We start from the raw sequence: 26,777 nt of genomic DNA, 5'->3' as shown, positions 1-26,777 counted from the left end.
TAGAGGTTAAGATGGTAGTTCACAAAGAAAAAAGCCCTATAAAAGATAATGTGCATTATGCATGCAAGTGACAATAATGTAATCTATCAGGTCCACTCTCAGCTCTGCTAAAATGAAAAAAATATGATGCATCTTATGACATTGTCCTGCACACAACCTGTGAAATCAAGCGACAAGAAAGTCGTCCCAAGGATCCCGTTTAGCATCTACCAGGAGAATGACTGACGGACGGAAGTGGTAACAAATGTTAGGCGTAACCAGGAAGTGCGATTACGGAAAGCGGACAGTTTAAGCAGAGCGGCGGCAAAACAATAACAATGGCACTCTGAACAATTCAACAATTTACTTTGCACTCGTAGTTTTAGAATGATCTCACTTGTCGGAAAGGTTTATTTTTTTGGTTATATAGAAGTGTGATTCTTTGAATAGCAAGCTGGAGAACAACGTAGCTTCTAATAGTGAGTTCTGATCATCATTTGGGCTGATGTTGCCAACAAACTTCAATCTAACAACATTCATCGGAGGAGGTTCTTATTGGTAAAGTTGTCAGGGCTGCACGTTATGATAACAACGTCTTCGCTAACGTTACTAAACAAAGCGTTCTGTTATTGCTGTTTATCCGCTTTGACTGTCTAGGAGGAGCGACTTTTTACTGAAAGTCTGTGATTGTCAGTGATCGCAGGGACTGTGCAGAAGTAGAGAGCAATGCAACATTGTTCAGGGTATCCGCGGTGTCTTGAAAAGTATTAAAAGTTGATTTTAATTTTGGGAAAATCAAGACCCTTAATAAGTATTAAAAAGTCTTATCACGATTTTATGAGGTCTTGAATTTTGTAGGTATTTTTCTGAATTAGTCTCTGTCCAAAGAGTTTGAGTCCTAAAAACGTTTAGTAAAAGTTCGTGAATGTATTAGTTTTATTAAAAAACAGATGAGCCGGAAATCGTGTTGTATGATCGTGGTCTAGTCTATTGCAAACTAAAACTGTTTAGTTAAAGGTGTCACTGATGTAAACGGTTACAGCTCCAAGTGGCGGTGAGGTCTGGAAAAATATTGACAAGGTCTTTAAAAAGTCTTAGAAAGGTATTGAAATTAACCTCAAGATTCCTGTATATACCCTGTTGTTGTAACTGCTTATACTTCTTTCTTCTGTTTGCGTCCAGCTAACTTTATCATGCTGTATGTGCATGTCACATAAGTTATGGCGGATGGAGAGCTGTGTCTGATAGACAAGAACATATCAAGGTAAAAACACTGATCTGAAACGGCTACCAGTCTAATGAGACAGTGTAAGGATTCTATACTGCTCGATTGTATATTATTTGTGCCCACCAGTCCATGCCAAGTAAGCATTTTAATTGAATTGATTGTCTAAAATCTCAGTAGTAGTAACTCTCACTACCCAACCACCCTCTGTCTAGTTTGTTGAAGGTCCCACTGAGTACCGGTGTGACGTCACTGAATCTCCACTGCAACCGAATATCAAAGATACAGGGCTTGACCACCGCTTGGCACCTCCGACACTTGGATCTGTCATCCAATCACATCTCTCGCATTGAGGGACTCAACTCTCTTGCCTCACTAAGAACCCTGAACTTATCCTGCAATTTGATCACTAAGGTTGAAGGTGAGTTTGACACCATGTCAATTTCCTGTATATGTGTGCATATACTTGGCAATAAAAATAATTCAGATTTTGATTCAGGAGAAACAATCTGATTCTGAGTTGTTGTTAACAACAGTTTATGCCGAGGGAGACATTATTGCACAATTTTCACAATCTTAGTTTATTTGACATCACCTTGCCTGCTGTCATTGCTTAATCAGCTTTTCTGTTCTTAAATTGTAAATGTTCCTTTGCTCTCAGGGCTGAATGGACTTGTGAACCTGACAAGATTAAACTTGTCTTATAATCAGATAAGTGACCTCACAGGTGCGTGACATCATGTGACCCACATGCTTTTTACCAAGTTTTTAAACAGAACAAGGCCTGGTTTCTCGAACACAGGTTAAGTCTAATCCTGGACTAAAATGCACCTTCATAGAGATTTTCTATTGAACATTTTATTTAGTCCTTAATTTGTGTCTGGGAAACTGGCCTTAAGACTTCTATCACACCATAACACTGCACTCCATCATGTGCCCAGGTTTGCTGTACCTTCACGGGGCCGAATACAGACTGAAACACCTCCATCTCCATAGCAACCGCCTGGACAGCATCAACCAAGTCCTGCAGTGCACGTTGGGGCTGCAGAGTTTGAGTGACATCACGCTGAATGTGGATGGCAAAGGCAACCCAGTCTGCAGCTTACCAGGTGGGTTGTTGTGAATAGAGTGGTGTTGCAGTGGTGTTGTATCTGCTCTTTGTCTGCCAGGTTACCTGTGCTAACCCTGCTGAGTGTGTGTGTGTGTGTGTGTGTGTGTGTGTGTGTGTGTGTGTGTGTGTGTGTGTGTCTAGGATACAGGGACATGGTTCTCCAGTCATTAGCTCAGATCTCCACCCTGGATGGAGTGGACCGGCTGGGGAACCCTGCTTCTCTAGGGGACGACAGTCCCATCGACATCCCCGGTCTGGAAGACTATGTGGAGTTTCTGCTCTCCTCAGACACTAGCGCCAACGAGCTGGTAAGTAGGTTGTTGGTTGTTGGTGTTGTCATTGTTCCTGTCCATTAGAATGGTATGTGTACAGAGTAGGATGTCTGGATGTGTAATAGCAGATATATCATGTACTGTAAACACTCAGGCAAGGGGTGACGGCCATCTCACCACTCCTCGTGTCGACGAGGTTCTGACCCAGTTTCGCCAGCGGATTGTGCCAGGCCCAGTAGAGGTCACAGAACTAGCCAGACGGACCGCGCCTCCGGGTTCGCTGTGGAGTGGGGCTACAGGGAGCCTGAGCACAGCAGCAGACCCAATCAACGAACAGCGCATAAAAAAACTGGAGCATCAGGTGTCCCAGCTGTTCCAACAGGTGGGTCTGGAACCGGAAAAATACTTTTGATTGATGCTGTAAAAACATAATAATAGTTGTTTTTATATTCCAGGGTTGAATATGGTCTGTCTATCCACATGACTCATAATTCCTAAAACGCTCCCCAGAAACCTGCAGGTGATGCCCCAGGCAGCTCCGCCCCCACTGTGGTGCTACGGAAGCCCAAGAGGGACATCGACAACACGTCTGAGAGTGAGTGTGACAGTGGGAAGGAGAACAGGCGACGCTCCAGGATCCCAACAGCGCGCCACAGAGGCAGCAGCGGCAGCGGCAGCGGCGCAGCGGTGAAGAGGCCCACCTCCGCCAAGGAGGCCAAGGCCGGGAGATCAGACAGGTGACCGCCCGCCTCACTCACTGGCGCTGTGCTCTGTGTCTGTGTGTTTCAATGCGGCTTTTTGTCTGCAAATTGTGACAGATAATGTAAAAACACCGATAATACTTTTTTACAGATAGTACTATTACGATATGGTATACACCTACTATACCTGAGGGGCGGCTGTGGCGCAGGAGGTAGAGTCGCCGTCTAATGATCACAAGGTTGGCAGATCAGCGGTTCGAGCCCCGGCTGGCCACATGTCGAAGTGTCCTTGGGCAAGACACTGAACCCCAAAATTGCTCCCAGTGAGCGGGCCAGCACCTTGCATGGCAGCTTGCCCCCATTGGTGTGTGAATGTGTGTGTGAATGAGAGGCCGTTGTAAATCACTTTGGAGCAGCTTTGGAGTTAACCCTAACCCTAACCCTGCAAAAAAGGCGTTATATAAGTGCAGTCCATTTACCATTTACCTAAAATCTAATGATACAGTTATCATTGACCTTGACAGTTAGTTAAGACAGATGAAGTCAATAGATAAATACTAGATAGGTACTTTATTGATCCCTGAAGGGAAATGCACACCGTCGTCAACATGCTCGCACATACTTTTATGATGTAGTTATTGACAGTGTTGATATCCGTGATGATACTGTGCCACAGCTAAATGTGATACAGTATGCCGTAGCAGACTCTCCTTGTTGCCTTGCCATTGTTTACCATGCATTATCATAATGAGATACTTCACTGATCTAAGTGAAGTGAACTGATAAGTGCTCCCACCGCTCAGGAACACGGTGATTAATCATCCCCTTGGACTGATATTAATTAGTCCTCTCTGTATGAAATTGCTCCTGCCATCCTCACATGTGATAAATGACACTGGTGCTCTGCTCTGCCCCTCATCTTACTTCGCCAGTTGCTTAGGACATCTGCATAGTTTCACAGTCACTTTGTTCTTAGTGAGGTGGAACTACTACTTACTACTACCCCCTTTCCAACAACGCGAACCTAGTTCTGGTTCTGGGCTGGTGCTAGTGCCGGTTCGCAGTTGGTACAACTTGCGATCCTTCTAAGAACCGGTTTGCTTTTTTCCACAGGCTAGAGATGTGACGTCATTATGTCACGGTGTATTTCTGTATACGTCTCCGCTTTCCCAGCGTAAGCGGTTTTTTGTTCTAGACCCGCCAAGAGTTGGTACCACTCAGGAGCCAGTTTTCGTGGCTGAGAGCCGGTCCTTTTGTTGTCGAAATGGAAAGAACTGGTTCGAGTTCAGGCACTGGCTCCGAAACTGGCCCTCAAACTGCCTTGGTGGAGCTGTGAAAAACAGGAGTTGTTTTTGCTCAGAGGCTGTAACTTTGATTGATTTCTCAACTCATTCTGAACCCTATAAAGCTTGAATAAGTTGTCTTCTTCTCTGACCTTTATGGGATGAGAGACGGCCCGAGGCTGTTTTATGATTGATTTTTCAGCTGTTTCTGATACCTACCTATTATTTATTTTAATGCGCAGCGATCAAGACACCCGCAAACAGAGAGGTTCAAAGTGTGCAGTTGGTCTTCGGAGGAAGGCAGACGGCCCCCATGCCCCTGGGTGTGTAGACACAGTGGGGCCTGCCAGGAGAGGCCTCAAAACAACCACCAGGGCGGGGGACAAGAGCACCAAGCAGACAGTGGAGGAGGAAACCTATAGGGTATGGACCATCTAGCCATATATTAGAAATTGAATACAATGATATATTTATGGCTCTGTAGGGACCATCTAGGCCACATGGGGGTCATGCACAGCGAAAAGCTAATTTCCACTGTGAAGAAAAAAGGGCGATACGGATTTATTGCAGTTGGTTCGATGTATGATTTAACTTTTCCGCATTGGTGATGTCACAGCACTGCTGATGGATGGGTTCATTCACTATGCGCCTAGTTCATCACTCTGAAGTGTGTGTGTGTGTGTGCGTACGTGCGTGCGTGTGTGTGACAGGCCATAGTGGAGGAGCGAGACCAGGAGAGGGAGAGGCGCTGGAAGGCAGAGCAGGCTGTGAGAAAGCTGACGGAGCAGATGAAGACCCTCCAGACACGCGCCAGCGAGGAGAAAGACCTCCAGAGCATGGCACTGCACACCACAGACAGGTGAGACACACACACACACACACACCAGATTAACTTGTGTTTGATCACTGAACCCTATCGATAAGTCTTCAGTCCATTAACATTCCGTACACTCTTTTTCGTAAGAAAATGATCCAACTTTGGATAAATTCAGCCAACCACTTTCTTTTCATTAAATAATATCTCTACGTGTCTGATATATATAATTAACGGTGGGTCCCTTGCATGAGCTCCAGCCTTAATCAGTTTACAGATACCTGGGCCTCAGTACCAAAGGAAAGGAACAATTATCCATAATTCAAAGTTATCCAAATGTCTTCATCTCACTCTCCAAAACTACACTAACGACTCCCAGCTGAGTGTATCCTAACTTCGACGGAGCACAGATAGCTAGCCATGTGTTGTTTCTGGTGCGCTGTCCTTGCCTTCTTTGCCCTCGCCAGAGATAAATCGTCGTTATGATGGAGATTAAAGTCATGGTGACAAGCATATGTCAGTAGTGACGCATTGATCAATCTTAATTGCCATCGCCGCTGCAGCACACCAGCACTAATGACTGTGCCCCTCTTAGTCCTGGAGGGGTGCGGGGAGGGTACTGGAGTTAACCCTCTCCTTACCACACAGCAAGACTGTAGTAAGAAGTCTGTTAGATGTGTTACTTTTTGGCAATTACACAGAAATAATGAGATGTGGGATATAGCAGGTATAATTAGCATTTTTCAAGATTTTCTATCTCTATGACTCCCTTTTCATCCCTCACTTTACTCTCTTGTTTTCCTCTTTTTAATCCACCCACTCCCTTTCTTTCTTTCTGTCTCTCCCTCTCTCTCTCTCTCTCTCCCTCCCTCGCTCTTTTTGTAGGCTGAAAGAGATGTTGCTGAAGGAGCGTTCGGGGCGGGAAGGCCTGCAGGCGGGCGTGGGGGAGTTGGAGGAGAGATGCCAGGCCTTGGAACAGCAGCTGGATCAGGCCCGCGCCCGGGAGGACCAACACAAGAGGGCGCTGCGCAGCCTGGAGGACAGTGAAGCACTGAGGGCCCGCCAGCAGGCTGAGGAGGTGGCTACCGATGCTTCATATAACCAGAACACACCACATACGCCATGAAACAGTTATATGACCTCAGCTCAGTCATGGTCCCTAGATGAGAGAGTAGGATTTGACCTCTCAGGTGAATTGATTGTGACCTTTCAGATGAAGAGGACCCAGGAGCTGGAGAACAAGGCCGCAGCCATGAAGAGAGAGGTGGACATCCAGAGAGCGTCGCTACGGCAACACAAAGAAAAGCTGCAGCAGCTTCACGAACTGCTGGCCTCTAGGGAACAAGTGCACAGGTAGGCTGTCTTTGGTACCTCTATACTAGAGACACTGTGACAATACAATGGTTGATCAGCACAATCCGAAACTCATCAGGGGTCATTATGTTCCTTCAGATCGTCTTTTCCATTCGGTCTAACCTTAGCCTTCTCTCTCTCTCTCGCGCTCTCTAATTTCCTGTTCAACAGGAAGGAGCTGGAGTCGCGGTTGATGCCGGGTGGGGCGGAATTTCGCGAGGCAGTGGCGAGGGAGGTGGCGTCTGTGGAGCAGAGACACGGCCAGAGAGTGGCTGAGCTGGAGGAGAAGGTGGCGGAGGCCAGGCAGCAGTACGCCGCCCTGGAGGACGAGTTCCGAATGGCACTCACCATCGAGGCAGCACGCTTCACTGAGGTCTGGACTGAGTTAAAGGGATAGTTTACTCCAAATGCAAATGAACATGATTTAAATGAACTGTGGTCTGGCCAGAGTAAAAAAGCCATAGCACTGGGTTATAGGGAGTACTCAGTACTAAGTACTGATTCAGGGTCATGTATTTTTTCATCCCCAATGAAGATTAAGATTGGGGGTAGGGTGATTGGATCCTAGATTGATGACGTTTGAGATTGGATGAACCAACGAATGTATGCCTGCTGCTGGTGATGGATAACGTTTTAATTCCATGGTTGCCAGTCTGGAAAAGTATTGTATAAAATATTGGCCTGGAAAGTATGAAAAACAAAAAAACGATTGACATACAGTAGTCTGAAAAAACATCTTTGATTTCAGACCTATGCCACATTCATACCAGAAGAGTTCAGGATTTAATTGAGTATTTCTTTAGAGCCGGATAATTTACACAGATCTGCATTGCTGCTTTATATACAGTAGCCACTGTAGAGCCTGTTTTATATTCGTCAGGATAACACTACACACACAGATGTGCCCGAAACATAAACCCACAAATCAACTGAGCAGACTGAAAATGTAGGTCTGGAAAAGTCGGGAAATTTTCAATCGAAAATGCAACCCTGTCATTCTGTCTCACTCTGAAATCCAATCTTCGTCTCAGTTCTGTAACTTTGAACTTCAACCTGAGTGAGTGGGTTTGAAGAAAATACAGATTGCTGATCAGATTGCGAAAGACAGCGGTGTAGATTACACTCTTGAATACATCAAACTCACAGTTCTTATCCAGGCTCAAGACGTAAAACTTTGATGGATTAAATCCTTGGTTAGATGAATATTGCACTTTGCGTTAGGATCAAAGCATTAACTTCCTGCTTGACTTGCCGTGTCCGTCTCTCGCTCTAGGTGAAGGACGTCTGTGAGCACCTGGGTGCCGAGCTGTCGGAGGTCAAGGCGGTCTTGTCCCAATCCCAGCAGAGAGGGAAGCAGTCCGGCTCTCTGGTGCAGGAGCTCACTGCCATGGTGAAGGAGCAGAAGAGCCGCATCGCTGAGCTCATCACGGCCAAGAGGGACTCTGTTGCTGAGCTAAAGGTAGCTAGCTGCAGTACAACACAGCAGCTCAGGGACTGTTACGCCTGGCTCGTATTAGAAAGTTTAGTCAGCGCGTAAGTGGCGTAGCACACTTAAGGCGCATGCCATATCATCACAAGGTCCCTGGTTCGATTCCGGCCATCGACATATCCTCCATGTCATTCCCTCTCTTTCTCACCCATCCTTCCAGTCAATCTCTACTGTCTCTATTCCAATAAAGCAGAAATGCCCATAAAAATGATATTTAAATGGGAATCGATGTCCTATATTGTAGGCTCAAAGAGGCTCAATTGTGAGGAACAAAACCTCCTTACATGCAGGCTCTAGCTGACCATTTATATCCCTGTCTGCAGTATCCCATTACAAGGCTTGTATCTCTATTCTCTTCTTTTCTTCTCTCCTCTCCAATCCGCTCCTCTCTCCTCTCTCCTCTCTCCCCTCTCCTCTGTCCTCAGGGCCGCATGCGTTCTCTGGAGGCGCGGGTGGAGCAGGACAGGGGTCTCGGGCTGCAGACGGAGCTGCTGAAGAAGGAGAGGTCCAAGCTGCTCTCCCAACTCACCACCCAGGAGTCTGTCATAGACGGCATCAGAGCAGAGAGGAGGATCTGGGGACAAGAGCTGGCACAACAAGGTCTGGTAGTCATACTGTCCATTACCACGTAGTAGAAGGCTCACTAAAACGTTTAGTCACTGGTGAGTCGACAGTGCTGCCCAGCAAGTGAAACGTTACTGCCACCTGGTGGACTATTCTAACACATAATCCTATCCACATACCTCAGTTCTCATCCCGAAATGTTACTTTTAACGACGGATTTAGGATTTTCTGATCTCCGCCTTTCCGACTCCTCTTCTTCTCCTCCTCTCCTGCCGCTGCCTCTTTACATCTCTCTTCACCTACCAGGGTCCAGTCTGGCCCAGGACAGGGGGCGCCTGGAGGCGCGTATCGAGGTTCTGTCCGCTGAACTGGAGTCGCAGAAGAAGCAGAACGAGCGAGACAACGACGCCCTGAGGATCAAAGTCAAGGTCATCGACGACCAGACTGAGACGATACGCAAGCTCAAAGAGGTACTGTGTGAATCATGCTGCAGGCTACACCTTAACTTTCCCTCCTGAGACATCTACTTCCCCCCTGTACTGTTTCTCCTGAGACATCTACTACCCCGCTGTACTGTTTCTCCTGTGTCTTCAAAAAATAAAATCTTCCATCTTCTAGCACGACAACTGGCCCCAGGCCTGAGCATAGATTACTTTTTCCTGCTATGACTGCTGTATTTGTAAGTCACTTAGGAGTAAGGCGTCTTCTAAATGCCAAAAATGTAAAAGCAGTCATGCATCCAATCAATTTGTATGTGCTGAGTGGCCACACACTCTTCAAGTACTTCAAGTCCTGTCTCAGGCAGTAATTTTTTAGCATTTCTTTCCATCTCAGTTAAACTCTCAATTTCTTCCTCATACTCACTCTCTCTCTCTCTCTCTCTCTCTCTCTCTCTCTCTCTCTCTCTCTCTCTCTCTCTCTCTTTTCTCCCCTCTCATTCTCCTTCCCCTCTCTCACTCTCTCTACCTTCCGTCTTCCCTTCTCTCTTCCTCTAACCTCTCCCCCAGGGGCTGCAGGAGCGCGACGAGCAGAGCCGGAGGCAGCGTGAGGAGGGTGTCCAGGCCCAGCGGAGGTTCCAGCAGCAGCTGGAGGAGGAGACGGCCCCGCTGGGGGAGCTCCGGGACCGGGTGGAGCAGCTCAGCCTCCGCAAGGAGGAGCTCAAGCAACAGGTGGCGGAGAGGGAGGTGGAACTGGACGAGGTTAAGAGGGCATACAGGCAGGTCACAACATGTGTACACACACACACACACACACACACACGCATAAACACACACAGATTACATTACATTTTTGGCATTTAGCATTTGAGACGCCTTTATCCAAAGCAACTTAGCCACAACAAACACATTTGTCTAAGTAAGTGAGTCATCTGTTCATCGGTCATCAGAAGAAAAAGTAATCTATGCTAGGACCAGGGGCCATTGGTAGTCACAATGCTCACACACACACACACACACACACACACACACACACCGCGGTCTCGTTACATTCTTAACGTTGCTGCTTATATTATCTGCTCTGCAGTGCCTCCAATAAGAAGTGGCAGGACAAAGGAGACCTGCTGACCCGTCTGGAGAGCCAGGTGAAGCGCATGAAGGAGGGCTTTGATGCCAAAGAGAGCCTGCTGCTGGAGGAGAGAGACAAGGCCTCGCTAGCTTACAAGTACGCCACAACAACCGTGAACTCCTCGGTCCGGCTTTTCATAGGAAACAGCATAACTGCGACGGATCTAGTCTGCTGCAATGAACCACTGCCTGTTGTTTCCCCTCCAGGGCTGCGGTGGAGAAGCTGCACTGTGTGGACGACGCTTTCAGAAGACAACTGGAGTCTGTGCAGACTACCCAGCAGGCCGAGCTCCTGCGTCTGGCCAATGATAAGCAGAAGCAGATTGAACAGACCAACCAGAAGGTACAGTTTAGTAATGGTGGTTACACACTATTGGGTTCATAGTGTTCATTATGGAAGGTGGAAGGGATGCAAGAGGTTTGTTGGTTTGTTCTTGAAAATAATTAGTTTTCTGTTTTTTTTTTATTTATTTTTTATTTTTACAATAAGTGTGTCAAAATGGGACATTATTCATATTGATCAGCTGACGGATTTGAGATTTCTTTATGTAAAGTGCTTTACAAATAAAATGTATTGATTGATGTAAAAGTGTAATATAATATAATAATAATATATGAGGGTAATACTGTATGTGCATTGTGTTGCTCAGGTGTATCAGGTGGAGGAGGAGATGCGTCAGCTCCTGGAAGAGACAGAAAGTAACAAGAGAATGACGGAGGACAAAATGAGACGTCTCACCAGTGTGCTGAAAGACTTCTAACTGCAGCCGATAGTGCCTTTTGGGTGTATAACACCTGGCTCTCATGGTCACTTTAAAATGCCCTCTAAAAGGTTATTTCATAATCACACGGATGACAGCATTTATTGGTATTTTAGGAAAACTCAAGGTTAATTGCTTTGAGGGGCTGCTGCAAATTATTGATTGTAGACCAATCACATTTCAGAAGTTGGAAATGATCAGTTGTGTAAATATTTTATTTTCAATATTTTTTTAATGAAATAGGTATGTTTTATATCATGATTTTGTTAACAACACTTGATTAAAGTTTGTAATGTAATCTAATCTAATTTGACTGTTTGGGTTGGCCTGGTTTTGACGAATGGGAGTGTGGAAGGGGGGGGGCACATGGGGGCAAAAGGGGGAGGGAGGTGTGGTTGCCTTGGCAATTGTAATCCAACGTCATTTCCCTTCATTTAAAAAAAACAAAAAAAACAAACATTGAGAGTCGCCTTTGAGGACTCCTGAGGTAAATAAACTGAATGGAGAAGAGTTCAGTTTCTCCCAGTCAACATTCGAAGACCAAAGAAGTAAATTAAAGCTAAACATTGCCATAACCTGGCCAGGACGTAGAAACCTTGTCAGCCTGACACAGAGACGATGGCAGCGGCCGTGTCCTCGGGGCAGACCGGGGGGTTGCGGCGCCATGAGAAAAGTTTGGGTCTCCTGACGATCAAGTTCGTGTCTCTCCTCCAGGAGGCGAAGGACGGCGTCCTTGATCTGAAAGTGGTCAGTTTATTACTTCGTACCTATCTAATACTTCATACTGTCAACACCTGTGTGTCAATCATATGATATTATTCGATTTTTACCTCATCTTCCAGCCAACAAAAGTGAACAAAGGAGCTTCTCCCATTCAATCATTTTGCACAAATCAGTGCTGTGAGAAATGCGCTATACAAATAAAACTTGACTTGGTTTGATTTGATTTGATTTGGCTGAATCTAAAAGACACGGCTTGCAAACTAGCTGGCTGGTACACCGTTATTGAGTTTGTGTCTTAACCAGTTAAGGTAGAGACATGACCCACTAACGTTAAGCTGGCTGGCAGGTTGAAACATCAAAGTTGTATTCTGTCAAGTCGTGAGCTTAGAATGATAAGGTTCTATCTCCGTTTAGAATGATAAGGTTCTATCTCCGTTTAGAATGATAAGGTTCTATCTCCGTTTAGAATGATAAGGTTCTATCTCCGTTTAGGGCAGTTCAGAGATATTGAGCGTCAAAGTTTTTACATTCCATTATGTTCTGTGAGATGGAACCTTTGTATTTTATGAATTACTAACTTTAAAATGTCAACATTTAAAAAATAACAGCACACAGGCATTAATAAACACCTAATGGATCAGATTATGTAAAAAACTCAATTTGGACAAAAATGGAGATAGAACCTTATAATTCTAAGCTCACGAAGTGCCAGTCAAGAGGTGCGTTGATGTTGCAGCATAGATGATGGTCACGGGGAGAGAGGTACTTTGATTTGCCCCCAGGCGTCTAGCGAGGTTTCCCGTGTGGCCCATTCTGGTTGGTGAGACATGTAATCCTACTATGCTCCATGTTTTAAGTGAGTGCATGTCTTCAGGTTAAGTCTTAAGACGACTTGTCTTGACAGACACAATGTCCTGTTTTGGTTAATTAAGACATCTTAAGACATCTTGACAGACAGACATCTTGACAGACAAAATGTCTTATTTTGGTTAATTAAGACATCTTAAGACATCTTGACAGACAGACATCTTGACAGACAAAATGTCTTATTTTGGTTAATTAAGACATCTTAAGACATCTTGACAGACAGACATCTTGACAGACAAAATGTCTTATTTTGGTTAATTAAGACATCTTCTTAAGACATCTCAAGACAAGGTGATCAGATGGCTGGGTATGTATCACCCATGTTATCCTGACACGTGGGTGACCAGTGCCACTGCCACACTAGTTCAGCTTAGAACACCTGGGCCATACCTGCTACCCTGTCATGCATCAGTGGGATTCCTCAAGGTGTCTGACTGACTTGCTGTTTGTGGTTTAGGGAGTTTTGAGCTGGCCTTGTCAACAGCACCAAGCAAAATATGAAAGATGCACATTGCAGAACAGTGTCTCTGTCTTGTCTTGCCACCTGTAGGACAGCCTTGCGGTTGTTCCTCTGAGGTGCCAAACTGCCAAGTCTTCCTTCTTCTCTTACCATTAGTCCTCCTGTAATGATTAGGAGGTTTCCCTCTCTACTTGCCCGCCAGAGTAGGGTGATGTTTACACAGCAGGCTACCTCACCCTCCCTCCCTCCTCCTCCCTCCCATTGTGACTTAGCTTTCTCTTCACATGGGGGGGGGGGGGGTTGGTTTGTTTGTGTACTTTATCAGAGCCCTGGATACCTTCAGTGCTTCGATCCTTATACAATCGGTTGGCCGTTTGCATCCTTCCTTCATTGTTTTCCGACAGGAATGGTTTTCTAATGCCAACTTTGATGTAGGCTATTCTGTTGGCCGAACTTGGTGTCAGCTGTCCTTTCTATGTTCCTGTGTGGCTAACAATGCTTAGGAATGAATGAATGGTCTTTATTGTCATTGCTACAGTACAGGTACCAAACAACGAAATTTAGGAGGGGTGGCTCCCCTGGTGTTAGGGGAAAAAAAAACTTTTAAAAAAAATCACAAGAAGGGAAGGAGCTGGTTTACATAAATAAAGGCTATGTACACTATCCACTATACTATACTGTACAGATAGACGACTAGGGTTGTCATATTGCACAATAGTGTTATTGCACATTTATTTAAAGTGTCGCAGTTTGCAGGCTTGAAATGTACATATTTGTGCCTCAGCACTACACCTGATTTTTTCAGTCCAGCAGCTGCCATCAATCCGTCCAGACTGTCCAGGGCCCAGAACCTAGGTCTTTGCTGTGTTCAGGGACTGGACGGCCCTGTGGTAGAAGCTGTTCTTTAGTCTGTTTGTCCTTGCGGCCAAGGTCCTGAACCGCCTTTTCGAGGGCAGCCGGGTAAAGTGTTCGTACCCAGGGTGGGTTGGGTCCCTGGAGATCTTGGAGGCCTTCCTGAGACAGCGTGTGTTGTACAGCTCTTCCAGAGAGGGGAGGGGGGCGCCGGTGATCTTCTGTGCTGTTCTCACGACTCTCTGTAGCGCATTTCTCTCCGGGGTTGTGCAGCTGGAGAACCAGTTGCAGATGCCGTAGGTGAGGATGCTCTCCACTGCGCCGTGGTAGAAGGCCACCAGCATCTCCTTCTTGCTGTGTTCCTTCCTGAGGACTCTCAGGATGTATAGCCGCTGTTGTGCCTTCTTGATGGTGGCTTTTGTGTTGTCCTTCCAGGACAGGTCATCCCGCATGTGCATCCCCAGGAATCGGAGGGTTGAGACTCTCTCCACGCTCTCTCCGTCGATGAGCAGGGGCTGGATCTCGGACTTTTTCCTCCTGAAGTCTACGATGATTTCCTGGGTCTTTGACTTGTTCAGCAGCAGGTTGTTAACCTTGCACAGCTTGCTCAGTTGCTCTACCTCATCCCTGTACGCCGCCTCGTCCCCCCCCGAGATGCATCCCACCACGGTGGTGTCGTCTGCAAACTTTACGATGGAGTTGCTGGGGTGGACGGGGGTGAAGTCGTAGGTGTAGAGGTTGTAGAGGATGGGATTAGGTTGTGGGTTCGAATGCTGCTGGGGCCATATATGAAAAATGTATGCACTCACTCACTGCAATGTAAATCGCTTTAGATAAAAGCGTCAGCTAACGGGCATATTTTATTTTATATGAAATGTCTGTTTGTTTCCATTGACAGGCTGCTGACAGCTTGGCGGTGAAACAGAAGAGGAGGATATACGACATCACAAATGTGCTCGAAGGGGTGGGGCTTATTGAGAAGAAAACCAAGAATATCATCCGATGGAGGTTAGTGGGACAACTGCTATCTGCAGGTAACAGGTTGGTCAGGATGTTGTATGTATGTATGAGACACATGTGCAAGGGAGAGGAAGTCAAATCACTATATATCTGAATGCTCTGCACCTGCCCTCCACACACACACACACCTGGGTTTCCGTTAACCGGCAATTACCGGTCTTTGTCCGGTAAATTTTGTTGAAGTCCGACAAATTGAAAAGTCGTCGGACATATTGTCCGGTGAAAATAATTCCCTTTGAATACAATTCGCTAAAGTTCACATTCTGATTCCTTCTATTTTAAAAAAGACGAATATATAGGCCTGGGTTTCCGTTAACCGGCAATTACCGGTCTTTGTCCGGTAAATTTTGTTGAAGTCCGACAAATTGAAAAGTCGTCGGACATATTGTCCGGTGAAAATAATTCCCTTTGAATACAATTCGCTAAAGTTCACATTCTGATTCCTTCTATTTTAAAAAAGACGAATATATAGGCTATGTATTTCTTTTATTATGATATGATTTGACACCGGCATGATGATGACTCCTAATGTGTAGGCCGGCCTATGCGAAACAGCGCACAGGTGCCACATGGGATTGATGCCAGATGGGATTACAGCTTAACCAGTCTATTACCGCTTAAACACAGTAACCCATGCCTATGAATGAATGAATGAATGAAAGCATTTATTTCGAACATGTGCAGAGAGAAATAGTTATAACAACAAAAGACAAAACAAAAACAAGAAAAAAACAAAACAAAACAAAAACAAGAAAAAACTAAACAAAACAAAAAACAAAACAAAAAACACTATTTACTTCACATGTCCGAAAAGGAGTAGGAAGAAGCATAAGCTTATTTAATCCTACCCCTTCTCCAATAAACAGAGATTAATAATTAATAAACCGCAGTTGACTTCAATATAAATATAATATATATATTTTAAATTAAATCACATTTATTTACATGTTTACATATTGACCAACAATAGAAAACAGATCATGTAAATAAACAAATAATCTGTGAAAACAACAACTATCAAAGCCCTTCTTCCTCCTCGTACCTGGTGAAAACCATTTTTTTATACCGCTTTTTGAACTGGGTCATGCTTGGACACCGCTTTAGCTCCACACTCAATCCGTTCCACAGCTTCACTCCACATATAGAAATACAAAAACGTTTTAACGTTGTACGTACATAAATATGTTTTAAATTTAACTCCCCCCTCAAATTATAACTCCCATCTCTATCAAAAAACAATTTTTTAATATTCCTAGGGAGTAGGTTGTTATTTGCTTTATACATTATTTGTGCTGTTAGAAGGTGGACCAGATCCGTGAATTTTAATGTTTTTGATTTTAAGAATAATGAATTTGTGTGATCTCTATAACCGGAATTATGAATTAACCTTATGGCTCTTTTTTGTAATACTAATAGTGATTGTAGTCTACATTTATAAGTGTTGCCCCAAACCTCCGCACAATAATTTAAATATGGTAAAAGCAGTGAGCAGTAGAGAGTGTGGAGTGATTTATGGTCCAGAACGTGTCTTGCCTTACTCAGTACTGAAATGCTTCTTGACAGTTTATTTCGGACATTTTTTATATGAGATGACCAGCTTATTCTATCATCAATTATCACACCAAGAAACTTAATTTCATGAACTCTTTCAATGTCCACACCATCTACCTGTATCTGTACTTGAGTATTCATTTTATAATTACCAAATAACATGTAGTTAGTTTTGCTTAGGTTTAATGATAATTTGTTTATGTCAAACCATCTTTTTAATTTGCACATTTCTGAAGTAATCATCTCCATTAGCTCCTTTAAATTCCCCCCAGAACAAAAAATATTTGTATCATCTGCGAATAGTACTAATTTTAATGTTTTTGATACCTTGCAAATATCATTTATATAAAGAATAAACAATTTCGGACCCAATACTGACCCTTGGGGGACGCCACAAGCAATGTCCAAGCATGACGATGAATACTCTCCCAACTTCACAAATTGTTTCCTGTCTCTTAAATAACTTCTCACCCAGTGCAATGCTACCCCCCTGATCCCATACCGTTCCAGTTTACTGATTAATATGTTGTGATTGATTGTGTCGAAAGCTTTTTTAAGATCAATGAATACTCCAACTGCATACTGTTTGTGGTCTATAGCGTTTGTAATTCCCTCGATTGATTCAATTAATGCCAGTGATGTTGAACTGTTTGATCTGAATCCGTATTGACTGTCAGAAAGTAATTTATGTTTATCTATGAATTTGTCTAATCTGTTATTGAATAGTTTTTCTAGAATTTTGGAGAATTGTGGAAGTAAAGAAATAGGCCTGTAATTTGTGAAGTGGTGTCTATCCCCAGTTTTATACAGCGGTACAACTTTAGCTATTTTCATTTTGTTAGGAAATGTACTGGTTTGGAACGATAAGTTACAGATATATGTCAGTGGTTCTGAAATCCCCTCAATTACCTTTTTCACAATTTTCATATCAATTTCATTGCAATCACTAGATGTTTTGTATTTGCATTTATTAACAATATCTATTATTTCCTTTTCTTCTACTGGTGTAAGGAACATTGAGCTAGGGTTCCTATCTATAAGGTTGTCATCCCTATCCTCAGATGACAATGGATCAGGAATTTTTTCTGCCAGGTTTGGTCCAACACTTACAAAAAAATCATTAAAGCTATTAACCACATCATGCATATTATCCTTTATAATATTGTTATCAATAAAATATTGAGGGTAACTCTGTTGTCTAGAACCATTTTTAATAATACTATTTAATATGTCCCATATTCCCTTAATATTGTTTTTGTTAATATTCAATATTTTGCTATAATATTCCTTCCTACAAACCCTTATAATATTTGTTAACTTATTTTTATATTTTTTATATTTATTTTCTGTCTCTTTAGTTCTTTGTTTAATGAATTCTCTGTAAAGTGTATTTTTCTTTTTACAGGCATTTTGTAGTCCCTTTATGATCCATGGTCGGTCTGTGTATTTTTGTTTTCTGCTATATTGTTTTAATGGACAGTTTTTCTCATATAATGAAGTGAATATTCTTAAAAATGATTCATATGCATTGTCAGTATCATTTTCTTTATATACAATTTCCCAATGCTGTGCTAGTAAGTCATTCTTTAATGCATTCATGGTTTCCTCTGTCCTCACTCGTCTGTATTTTAGTTTTTCATCTGGCTGATTTCTCTTGTAATTGCAGTCATAGACTGAAAAAACTGGTAGGTGGTCACTAATATCGTTGATTAATAGACCGCTCACTGTATTGTTTTCAATGTCATTGGTGAATATGTTATCGATTAAAGTGGCACAATGGGGTGTGATTCTGCTGGGTCTGGTGATTTTTTGATATAAACTCATACCTATCTGGCAACCCTGCCAACCCGTCCACCATAGTAATACGGTTTCTTGATTTCCCATCTATGGGTGCGTTCGTAAACACGCTCTGGAAATCCGATCAGCACTCGCGGAACGCCTCTCGTCCAATCGAACGACTCGGTCGCTCTGTGACATCGAAGCCAGCGTGCGCTCCGGCGCTCTCAGAGCGTGTTTACGAACGCACCCCTAGAAGTTTCTAGCCAGCTAGCTGAAGCTGCTACACACACCAGAGCCATGGCGACCGAACGGCAAGTTAAACAACATACTATAAAAGTGACATTGTTTTACTCATTACTCATACATTTGTTGTCATTCAGTTATACAGTTATGTTCTTCCCATTGTCATACTCCCGAGCTAAACGAAATGCCTTCCCAACCAGCGAGACTTATAGAAATGACGTTGTTTTATTGATTTAAAAAAAAAAGGGTAAAACTGTAAAGAGAAAATAGAAAACTCACATTAATCCCAAACAATTTAACAAACTTCAGTTAACGTAATGTGGAGTCCGTTCATTGATCGATGCTGTCTGTTCAGTTCCCAGTGAGGCGCCCGTTCAGCGCTGGACCCGTTCAGCGCTGGATTTGACGCATGGCATAGCGCGCATGCGTCAAATCATGTTATATTATTATATATTATATAGCTCGCATCTAATCGTATCGGATGAGAAATAGACATTAAATGGCATATATAGGCCGCTACACAACAGTAATCACCGCGACAAACAGCTATATTAGATTTGGAAGAAAAAAAAATATGATTTTGAAGATTTTTTTTAAATTATATTTTAATATGATGACCGGAATATATCACGTTTGTCCGGTAAATCGAATTCTTCCCGGACACGATGTCCGACGGCAAATTTTTCTAACGGAAACCCTGACACACACACACACACACACACACACACACACACACACACACACCATTAAACCTCTCTTCCTATGTCCTGTCAGGGGAGAGAACTTGGCCTGCCAGACCCCAGAGGTTCTGGACCAGGTGAAACTGCTGAAGGCCCAGATCTCTGAGCTGGAGATGCAGGAGAAGGAGCTGGACGGCCAGAAGGTCTGGCTTGAGCACAGCATAAAACACATGAACGACGACCCCGTGGAGAGCACATATCCTTCACATCAAGCTCCATGACACATTGGAAATTGGCCTATTTTGTTTTGTTAACCTGTTTGCTGCCTGAAAGCTCGTAGAAGGGATTATGACCTTCTTGGGGCCCCCTATTTAATTCCTGTTTGCTTATTGAATGGAGGTAATGCTAAGTGGCGGGGTACATGTATGTAATTACTGTGCCAGTGCCGTTTTGAATTATGCTTAAATCCCCTGGGCAATGCTCACGGTCTTGTTTTTCCTGTTTATGGTTCTGTTTCACACTCACCACCCCCGTCCCCCCACCCTTTCCCCTTCCACTAGTGTGTGTGTGTGTGTGTGTGTGTGTGTGTGTGTGTGTGTGTGTGTGTGTGTGTGTGTGCGCGCGCTGTGTGCGCTCTGTGTGTGTGTGTCGTTCTGAACCCTTTCCTTAACGGCACACACTTATGTGACCCATGAGGACGTATGCAGTGCCTTCCATGGAGACACACTTCTGGCTGTGGTGGCCCCCTCAGGGACTCAGCTGGAGGTGCCTGTGCCTGAGATGGTAGGCCTGTGCCAGCCCCTTCCTTTACTGCCTAGGAGACTAACAATTGAACCCTCTGCCTTGGTCTGACTCAAGTTTCTGTGTAATAGTTACATTCACATTTTTTGGCATTTAGCCAGACACCTTTATCCAAAGGTGACTTACAACAAATACATGTTGTCTAAGTAAGTGAAGCAGAGAAGCAGTAGAGAAACTGTACAGGGCATGCTCTAGCCGTGTATTGTGAGTGGGTGGAGTGTACTAACGGCTCCTCTTCCTCTGCAGGGTCCGAGTGGACAGAAGAAGTACCAGGTGACCCTGAAAAGCCAGTCTGCCCCCATCCAGGTGCTGCTGATCAACAAGGAGTCCCGCTCCTCCAGGCCCATAGTGTTCTCTATCCCCCCCACAGAGGACAACTCAGCCATGCCCACCCCGCCCACCACCCCCGCGGGCCTGCAGCAGTTCCCCCTCTGCTTGGCCCAGTCCCCCATCCTGGACCTCCCCGACCACAAGATGGCGCTGCCAGAACACGACAATCTCACACCCTCGTCCACCCCTCCAGACATACAGATGGGTGAGGGAGGATTTAACTCAGAGCTCACCTTTTATCTGAATCTACACTTATATTTATAATAATATTTATCTCTAAAAATGAGATGAGTTAAATTGGTGAGAGCATAGATCTTCATGTTCGCTATGCTCCAAAGTTGTCACTTGTCAGGTCATTGATGACCTTTTTGTCCCTCTTCCCCTCCTGTAGAGTGCCACCCCCAGTCAGTGCCCGGGCTGTTCATGCAGCATGGTCTGGTTGGCATGGTGACCGGCGCTCAGCAGCAAGGGGTCATGGGAGGGCAGGAGCTCCAGTCCATGCTGGAAGTAGACAGCCTGCTGAAGCTCAACGCAGGGGATCAGATGAAGGAGGAGACAGAGGGTGAGTGGCGGTAGGAGGCCTGTGTGTGCGCATTTCTTTTGTTGTCATCGGTTGGCGTAATTGTGTGATGTTGATGCACTGATTATTTTGTGTTTTCCAGGAGTCGCTGACCTAATAGATGAGTTGATGTCCTCTGATGGTAAGTGTTAGGGTAGACAGTTTTTCTGCTCTGAGCATTGTCTCTTTTATTGTCCTCTTTTATTGATACCTCATACCTCTAATGTAATCCTCAACAACAGTTTTAGAAGGGCTGATATTTATTATTTCCTGTCCCTGTGTTTGTGTCATAGTGTTCCCTCTGCTGCGACTCTCTCCAAACGCAGGTGTGGACTACAACTTCAACCTGGACGACAACGAAGGAGTCTGTGATCTGTTTGACGTGCAAATTCTGAACTATTGGAAAGGATAAACGGCTGTAATGTCTGTAAAATCAGCAGGGTTTTTGTTTTTCCCTCTTGTAACTGACATGGGGGGGGGGGTTTCCATCAACGTCGCTAAGGGAAAATCCAGGCTTATTCTGATAAGTATACCCCCCCTGAGGTTTCAGTGATTTTACTTTTCCTCACTTGTATTGAGATTCCTTAGTGCACTGCCAATACGGGAGCCAATTGCTGCACTCCTAAATATCCCTCTGATTCTATGAACATTGACTTCCACAGATTCCACCCGCCTGTTATGACACAGTCACCAGAATACAGTATGCAAAGAACAAATTATGAAAAATGTAGCACCTAAATTAATCTGCCATAGGATCTAGATTGAGGAAACCAGGAGTAATGGTGCTCATATGGGGAGTTGCCAGTTTAGTTCATCAAGGGGTATTGACAATGATGCGGCCGTATTTCAGTCTCGGGTGAGGAAAAGAAAAGGGCAGTGATATGTATGTGCCTGAGTGGATGTCCTTATATAGTGCATCCTTCACCCTTGTGCCTCTGTGTTTTGTGTGCATCTTTGCATCCGACGACGGCATCAATAGCATCTAAAGGCCTTGAAGTATTTTCCACAACTGTTTCACATTTAATGTCAGTGTTTTTGTTTTGTTTTTGTTTTTTTACTTTTTTGAAAGATTGTGTGACATTGTTGTGACGACTAGCTACTCTAATTGTTATCTTTGGCTGTTGTTTTTCAGTACTGAAAGGGATGGCCAATGACATTTCCAGCATTCCATATGCTTGGTCATACAGGGTGATTGTATCTAGAGCAGAATGTATGTAATTACATAGGTATGGGGTTTTTGACATAATGTCTCCTTCATCTTCACCCTGCTATGTGAAAAGTGACTAATTTCCCATAACACAGTTTCCTTTTGAGCTGTTGGAAAGCCAACTTTGTGTATGAATGTTATCATTTTCTTTCTTCCTTGTCTAAATAACTGTGACACTGCCATATTTGGGGCTTACATGTTTGTTTGTTTTTCCTAATTACTATTTATAGTTATATTTGAATATACATTTGATTTTTGTAACTTAAATTAAAAATAAAATATTTTTGGTTGTAGTTATTTTTGCAGTACTTGAAGTTCTTTAACTGCCTTATGATTAATATTTTGATCTGCCGTATGACAATTTTTGGTCTGAATTTTCATAGACCAAAACGAAGTGCCTTTGTATAGCACTTTTTGCATATTTATAGTTTTCTATCCTAATCAAAAGAGTACTGTTTTGTGTTTTTTTATATTTTGTTTATTTTGCACATTTGTTGGACCAAAGTTTTATATTAAACACATTTAATTGCTGCAGGCTACTTGTTATTTATTGCTTCATGCATAATACGTTTGTTCTGTCATGTCACTTTTACATATTGCGTCTCACCCAATGTCCATACAGTACACTGTCGTTAAGGTATTCACTAATTATATTAAACGAGAACTTTATCTTCTTACTGGCAGTCCCATTCATATCTTGTGCATGTGAATAATTTGTTCAGATTCCAGGCGTTCATTTTGTCAGGAGCTGTTTCCTCGGTTGACAGAATATTGAACAGACTGAATAGCTTCCACGTGTAAAGCCACATGGCGTTTGAATAACAAGATCTTAATACAACTTTTTACAGCGTCTCTACTGGTACTGACCTCTGAATCAGAAAAAGAGAAGTCGTTGCAGCTAATTCAATTCCCTTCAGAAGCTGTAGATGACTTGCAGTACTTCTAGATGGCCTTTCTGGTTCAAGAGGTGAATTTCTGAAATGGTGGACTTGCAGCTGAATATTATATAAACACTTCACATTTCTTGAATTGTTCAGGGAGGAAAGAATGTCCTTGATCCTTTATCCACACAACAGTCATACGATGATCTGTTTTGGCTAAGAGCTTCGACTGATAAGAATAATTATGTTATGAAGCGCATTGAGTTGCATCTTGTAAGAAATGCGCTATACAAATAAAATTTGATTTGATTTGATTTGACAACACTGCTTTGAGAAATGACCTCTAGGGCAAATTAGAGGACATTCTATAAATATTCAAAATATTCCTATGGTAACCTCAATGAGGTGGGCTCCAAACTAGATGTTCAAAACAAGTTCTTAATCATGGTGTTGTCATGACTCACGATGATATATTGTATATTGATATTGGGACTGTTCCCAAGAAAGATTCCTTAAATGAACCCCTTTCCCCTAGTGATTATGGTGTTGAGGTATGTGAAGGATGACCTCAAAGACAACATACTGGTACTCACTGATCTGTAATAAAAACCCTAAGTGCCACTCTGCCTCATCCTGTTAGCGAAAAAGCTGTTGTTTACCCTGTGGGGAACTATGTTGTTACTTGTCATTTCCCATCCACTGCACAGCGAAGAGTGGGGTGGTGATTAAGGGGTTAATGTTGGTTTCAGAGTGTGAGGAGGCCACAAAAAAGAGCTCTTCACAAAGGTAATGGATGCCTACATGACTCGGCTCTGCTGTACGTTTTCATTAAGTTACACCGACAGACACAGTAGAAATAATAGGCTACCTGCGTGCCTTGCACCCATTTCACAATAATCCTCACAGCCTCCTCTTTCAGTAAATGGTTTCTCAATATATAAATGGTTACTCATTATATTTACACAGCAAGAGGCAGTTACAGTTAGACATGTAAGTGGGCAACATCTCTAGTTTTAACAATGATGCTCTGTTACCTGACCCGACCAATTCTACTATGGAATTTGATAGGACTCATCTTTGACTGAAGAAAAAGTCAACCTCACTCAAAAAGAATGATCATGTGGGGGTGGAGAGGGATAATAAGTCATTATCATGATAAACAGTGACTTCCTCGAACAGCTTGGACATGTTGTTTACTGACTAACAGTAAGTTGTTTTTGAGTAACTGTTTTGAAAGTGGAGAGAGAGGATTGTGTTACTTTTTAGAGTTAGGATTAGTCTTCTTGCCTGAATGACAAGGCATCGAAAGAGGAATGAGAAAATGAGATTGCAATCAGACAGTGCCCCCACCCATCCCACATGACTTTTCTTGGCATGAGCTAATGCCTCTGGGTCAGAGACACGGTACAACATGTCCTCAGACATGTGTTTACAGAACTTTTGACTGGTACTGTATTGAGTTGGGTAAGTTGGTACATTCCATCCTTCATTAAGTAATTATTTATTTACATGTTTACTTCCTTCTCGATGAATTCCATCTGGCGGTTGTGTTGTTGTGTTACTGGAGGACAGACATAGACAGACATGTAAACTGTTTACAGGCCTGGGGTCATGGTCGACCACGCCTCTCCAGAAAGTGGTGCTGGTGTCACGTGTCACCCCGTCACACCTATTAAGTGGCTGATGACAGGAGCTGTTTTATTTCACTTTGTTTATTTTGGTTGATTCCTTTTTTCATAGAAGAGATGACTGCGTTAGGATCATGTCTTTATAGGTCTTTATATTTTAATGGATTAATAATATTTGCCCTTTTTGTAAATTTTTATTTATTTTAGTTTATTTTGTTGTATTTACTACTGTATCGGGGGGATAGTGTGTGGATGTCGCGGAGGGTCACGCATTGTCCCTTTAATGTATTATATGTTGTATTAATGTATTAGGTGTTTGTCTGTTGATTATATGTGGACCCCAGGAAGATTAGCAAACTGCTACGGCATAAGCTAATGGGGATCCTTTTAAATAAACAAATAAACAAATAAACAGCATCAAAACAAATGTGTTTTTGAGAGAACATCAACAATGAACATCAACAATTCTCTTCTCTGCCTGGTTCATTTGGATTGCTGCAATGCTCGTCCAAGAAAATGGACTCAACCAGTTAACCACAGCAAGATGCTTACAATCTAATAACACGACAGCGTAACGGGGGACTCTCAATACACTGACACAATGGATAAGCTGATACATTTGACACAGTTTATGTGATACAAAAGGAATGAGTCTCTCATTTCCAAAGTAGTCTTTCTCTCTTAAATAGAGAAGGTGCTGGTCTCCTGGGAGCCTGTGTGAGAGTTGAGGGAGATCTCCACTGCTGGCTCCTCTCTCTGAATCCACTCTCTCGTCGTCGTCGTTGTCGTCCTCCTCCTCCTCTTCCTCCTTCTCTCTCCTAGCGCCTTGGCGACATTCAACACATGCTGGTGGAAGGAGGAGCCCACGAAGGCGTAGAGGATGGGGTTAAGACAGCAGTGGGTCAGGGCCAGGCTCTCTGTGACCTGAGCGGCCCGGTCCAGCGCCTTACTCACACCGCAATGAGTCACCAGTGTGTAGACAGAGTCCATGGTACGGAAGATCTTCACTGTGTTATAGGGCAGCTGGGTGACCACAAACACCCCCACCACCACCAGCAGCACCCTCAGAGCCCTCCACCTCCGGCCCCTGCTCTCCTCAGGGAGCCCCCTCAAAGCCATCCCCACCTGGGAATAGCAGAACACCATGACCAGGAGAGGCAGCAGGAAGCCCAGCAGCACCTCCACCACCTCCAGGCAGGCCTTGACCTCCCGGGCCATACCGGGAGGGTATATAGCCATGCAGGCCTTCCTGTCGGTCATCGGCCTCACCGTGGAGAACACCATGTCTGGCAGGCCCAGGAGGAGAGCCCCGGCCCACACCACCAGGCAGACCTTAGCACAGTGCCTCCGGTTGAAGACCCTCCCTAGACGGCGATGCCTGCCCTGAGCCCTGAGCGAGGCAAGGTAGCGCTCCAGGCTGATGCAGCCCAGCAGCAGCATGCAGCAGCTGAAGTTGACGGTGTAGCAGGCGGAGACGATCTTACAGAGAGCCGCTCCCAGCTCCCAGCCCTGCACCGCGTCCGCTGCCCAGAAGGGCAAGGTGAGCAGGAGGAGGAGGTCTGCCACGGCCAGGTGGGTCAGGAAGGCGTCGGTCATGGTCCTCAGGCGTTTGTGGTAGGCGTACACGGCCACCACCAGGGCGTTCCCTGCCAGCCCCACCACCAGGCAGAGGGTGTACACCACGGGCAGGAAGACGCCCGCGAAGGAGCGCACGTCGCCCTTCTCACACAGCGTGTGGTAGTCGTCGTAGCTGTAGTTCAGGCTGATGTTGTCATGGTAGTCGTAGTCGTCCTCCTCAGTTAGATCCATCCTTATGGGATACCTGCAGGACAGAACTGGGAGCATTTGGATGTCTTGTAGTCTAGCAGAGAGGGTGCTTCCTTAATTCACAGTTTTCAATCTGCTATGTGGAGTCAGATATTGAACATGCAGTATGTCTGTTTTGACCTAGACGAAGAAATTCCCGTTCCATGGAAAAAGTGAAGCGTTAGTGTCACCAATAACGGTGGAAGAGGAGTTACCTAGCAACACCTAAGTAGAATGCCATGCACAGATTCAAACTTTCCAGTGAGCATATGG

General features: G+C 44.1%; 3 protein-coding genes across 3 annotated transcripts; 2 read left to right on the top strand and 1 right to left on the bottom strand.

The window, feature by feature from the left end:
* Positions 1-1,199: 1,199 nt before the first annotated feature.
* lrrcc1 (leucine rich repeat and coiled-coil centrosomal protein 1) lies at positions 1,200-11,124 on the top strand (the record flags this gene model as incomplete). Its single annotated transcript, XM_080546979.1, has 19 exons — positions 1,200-1,243; positions 1,420-1,625; positions 1,866-1,931; positions 2,146-2,313; positions 2,457-2,623; positions 2,742-2,969; positions 3,098-3,324; positions 4,922-4,994; positions 5,282-5,430; positions 6,271-6,463; positions 6,599-6,738; positions 6,910-7,111; positions 8,012-8,197; positions 8,653-8,827; positions 9,098-9,261; positions 9,799-10,007; positions 10,316-10,453; positions 10,564-10,699; positions 11,007-11,124. The coding sequence occupies 19 exons, from the start codon at positions 1,200-1,202 to the stop codon at positions 11,115-11,117; spliced, it is 2,982 nt and encodes a 993-aa protein (XP_080403105.1). The 3' UTR covers positions 11,118-11,124.
* Positions 11,125-11,735: 611 nt separating this feature from the next.
* e2f5 (E2F transcription factor 5) lies at positions 11,736-21,394 on the top strand (the record flags this gene model as incomplete). The annotated part of the gene is made up of 8 exons (XM_080546978.1): positions 11,736-11,864; positions 14,918-15,027; positions 19,387-19,537; positions 19,956-20,075; positions 20,340-20,628; positions 20,815-20,985; positions 21,086-21,124; positions 21,276-21,394. 8 exons carry the CDS (start codon positions 11,736-11,738, stop codon positions 21,392-21,394), a joined length of 1,128 nt encoding a protein of 375 aa, XP_080403104.1.
* A 3,985-nt stretch (positions 21,395-25,379) lies between these two features.
* ackr4a (atypical chemokine receptor 4a) lies at positions 25,380-26,507 on the bottom strand (the record flags this gene model as incomplete). The annotated part of the gene is made up of 1 exon (XM_080546777.1): positions 25,380-26,507. The coding sequence occupies one exon, from the start codon at positions 26,505-26,507 to the stop codon at positions 25,380-25,382; it is 1,128 nt and encodes a 375-aa protein (XP_080402903.1).
* Positions 26,508-26,777: the final 270 nt, after the last annotated feature.

The sequence above is a fragment of the Nansenia antarctica genome (genome assembly GCF_963989245.1).
Source record: "Nansenia antarctica genome assembly, chromosome: 16".
NCBI classification, from domain to species: Eukaryota; Metazoa; Chordata; class Actinopteri; order Argentiniformes; family Microstomatidae; genus Nansenia; species Nansenia antarctica.
This window is presented reverse-complemented; position numbering and strand designations above follow the sequence as displayed.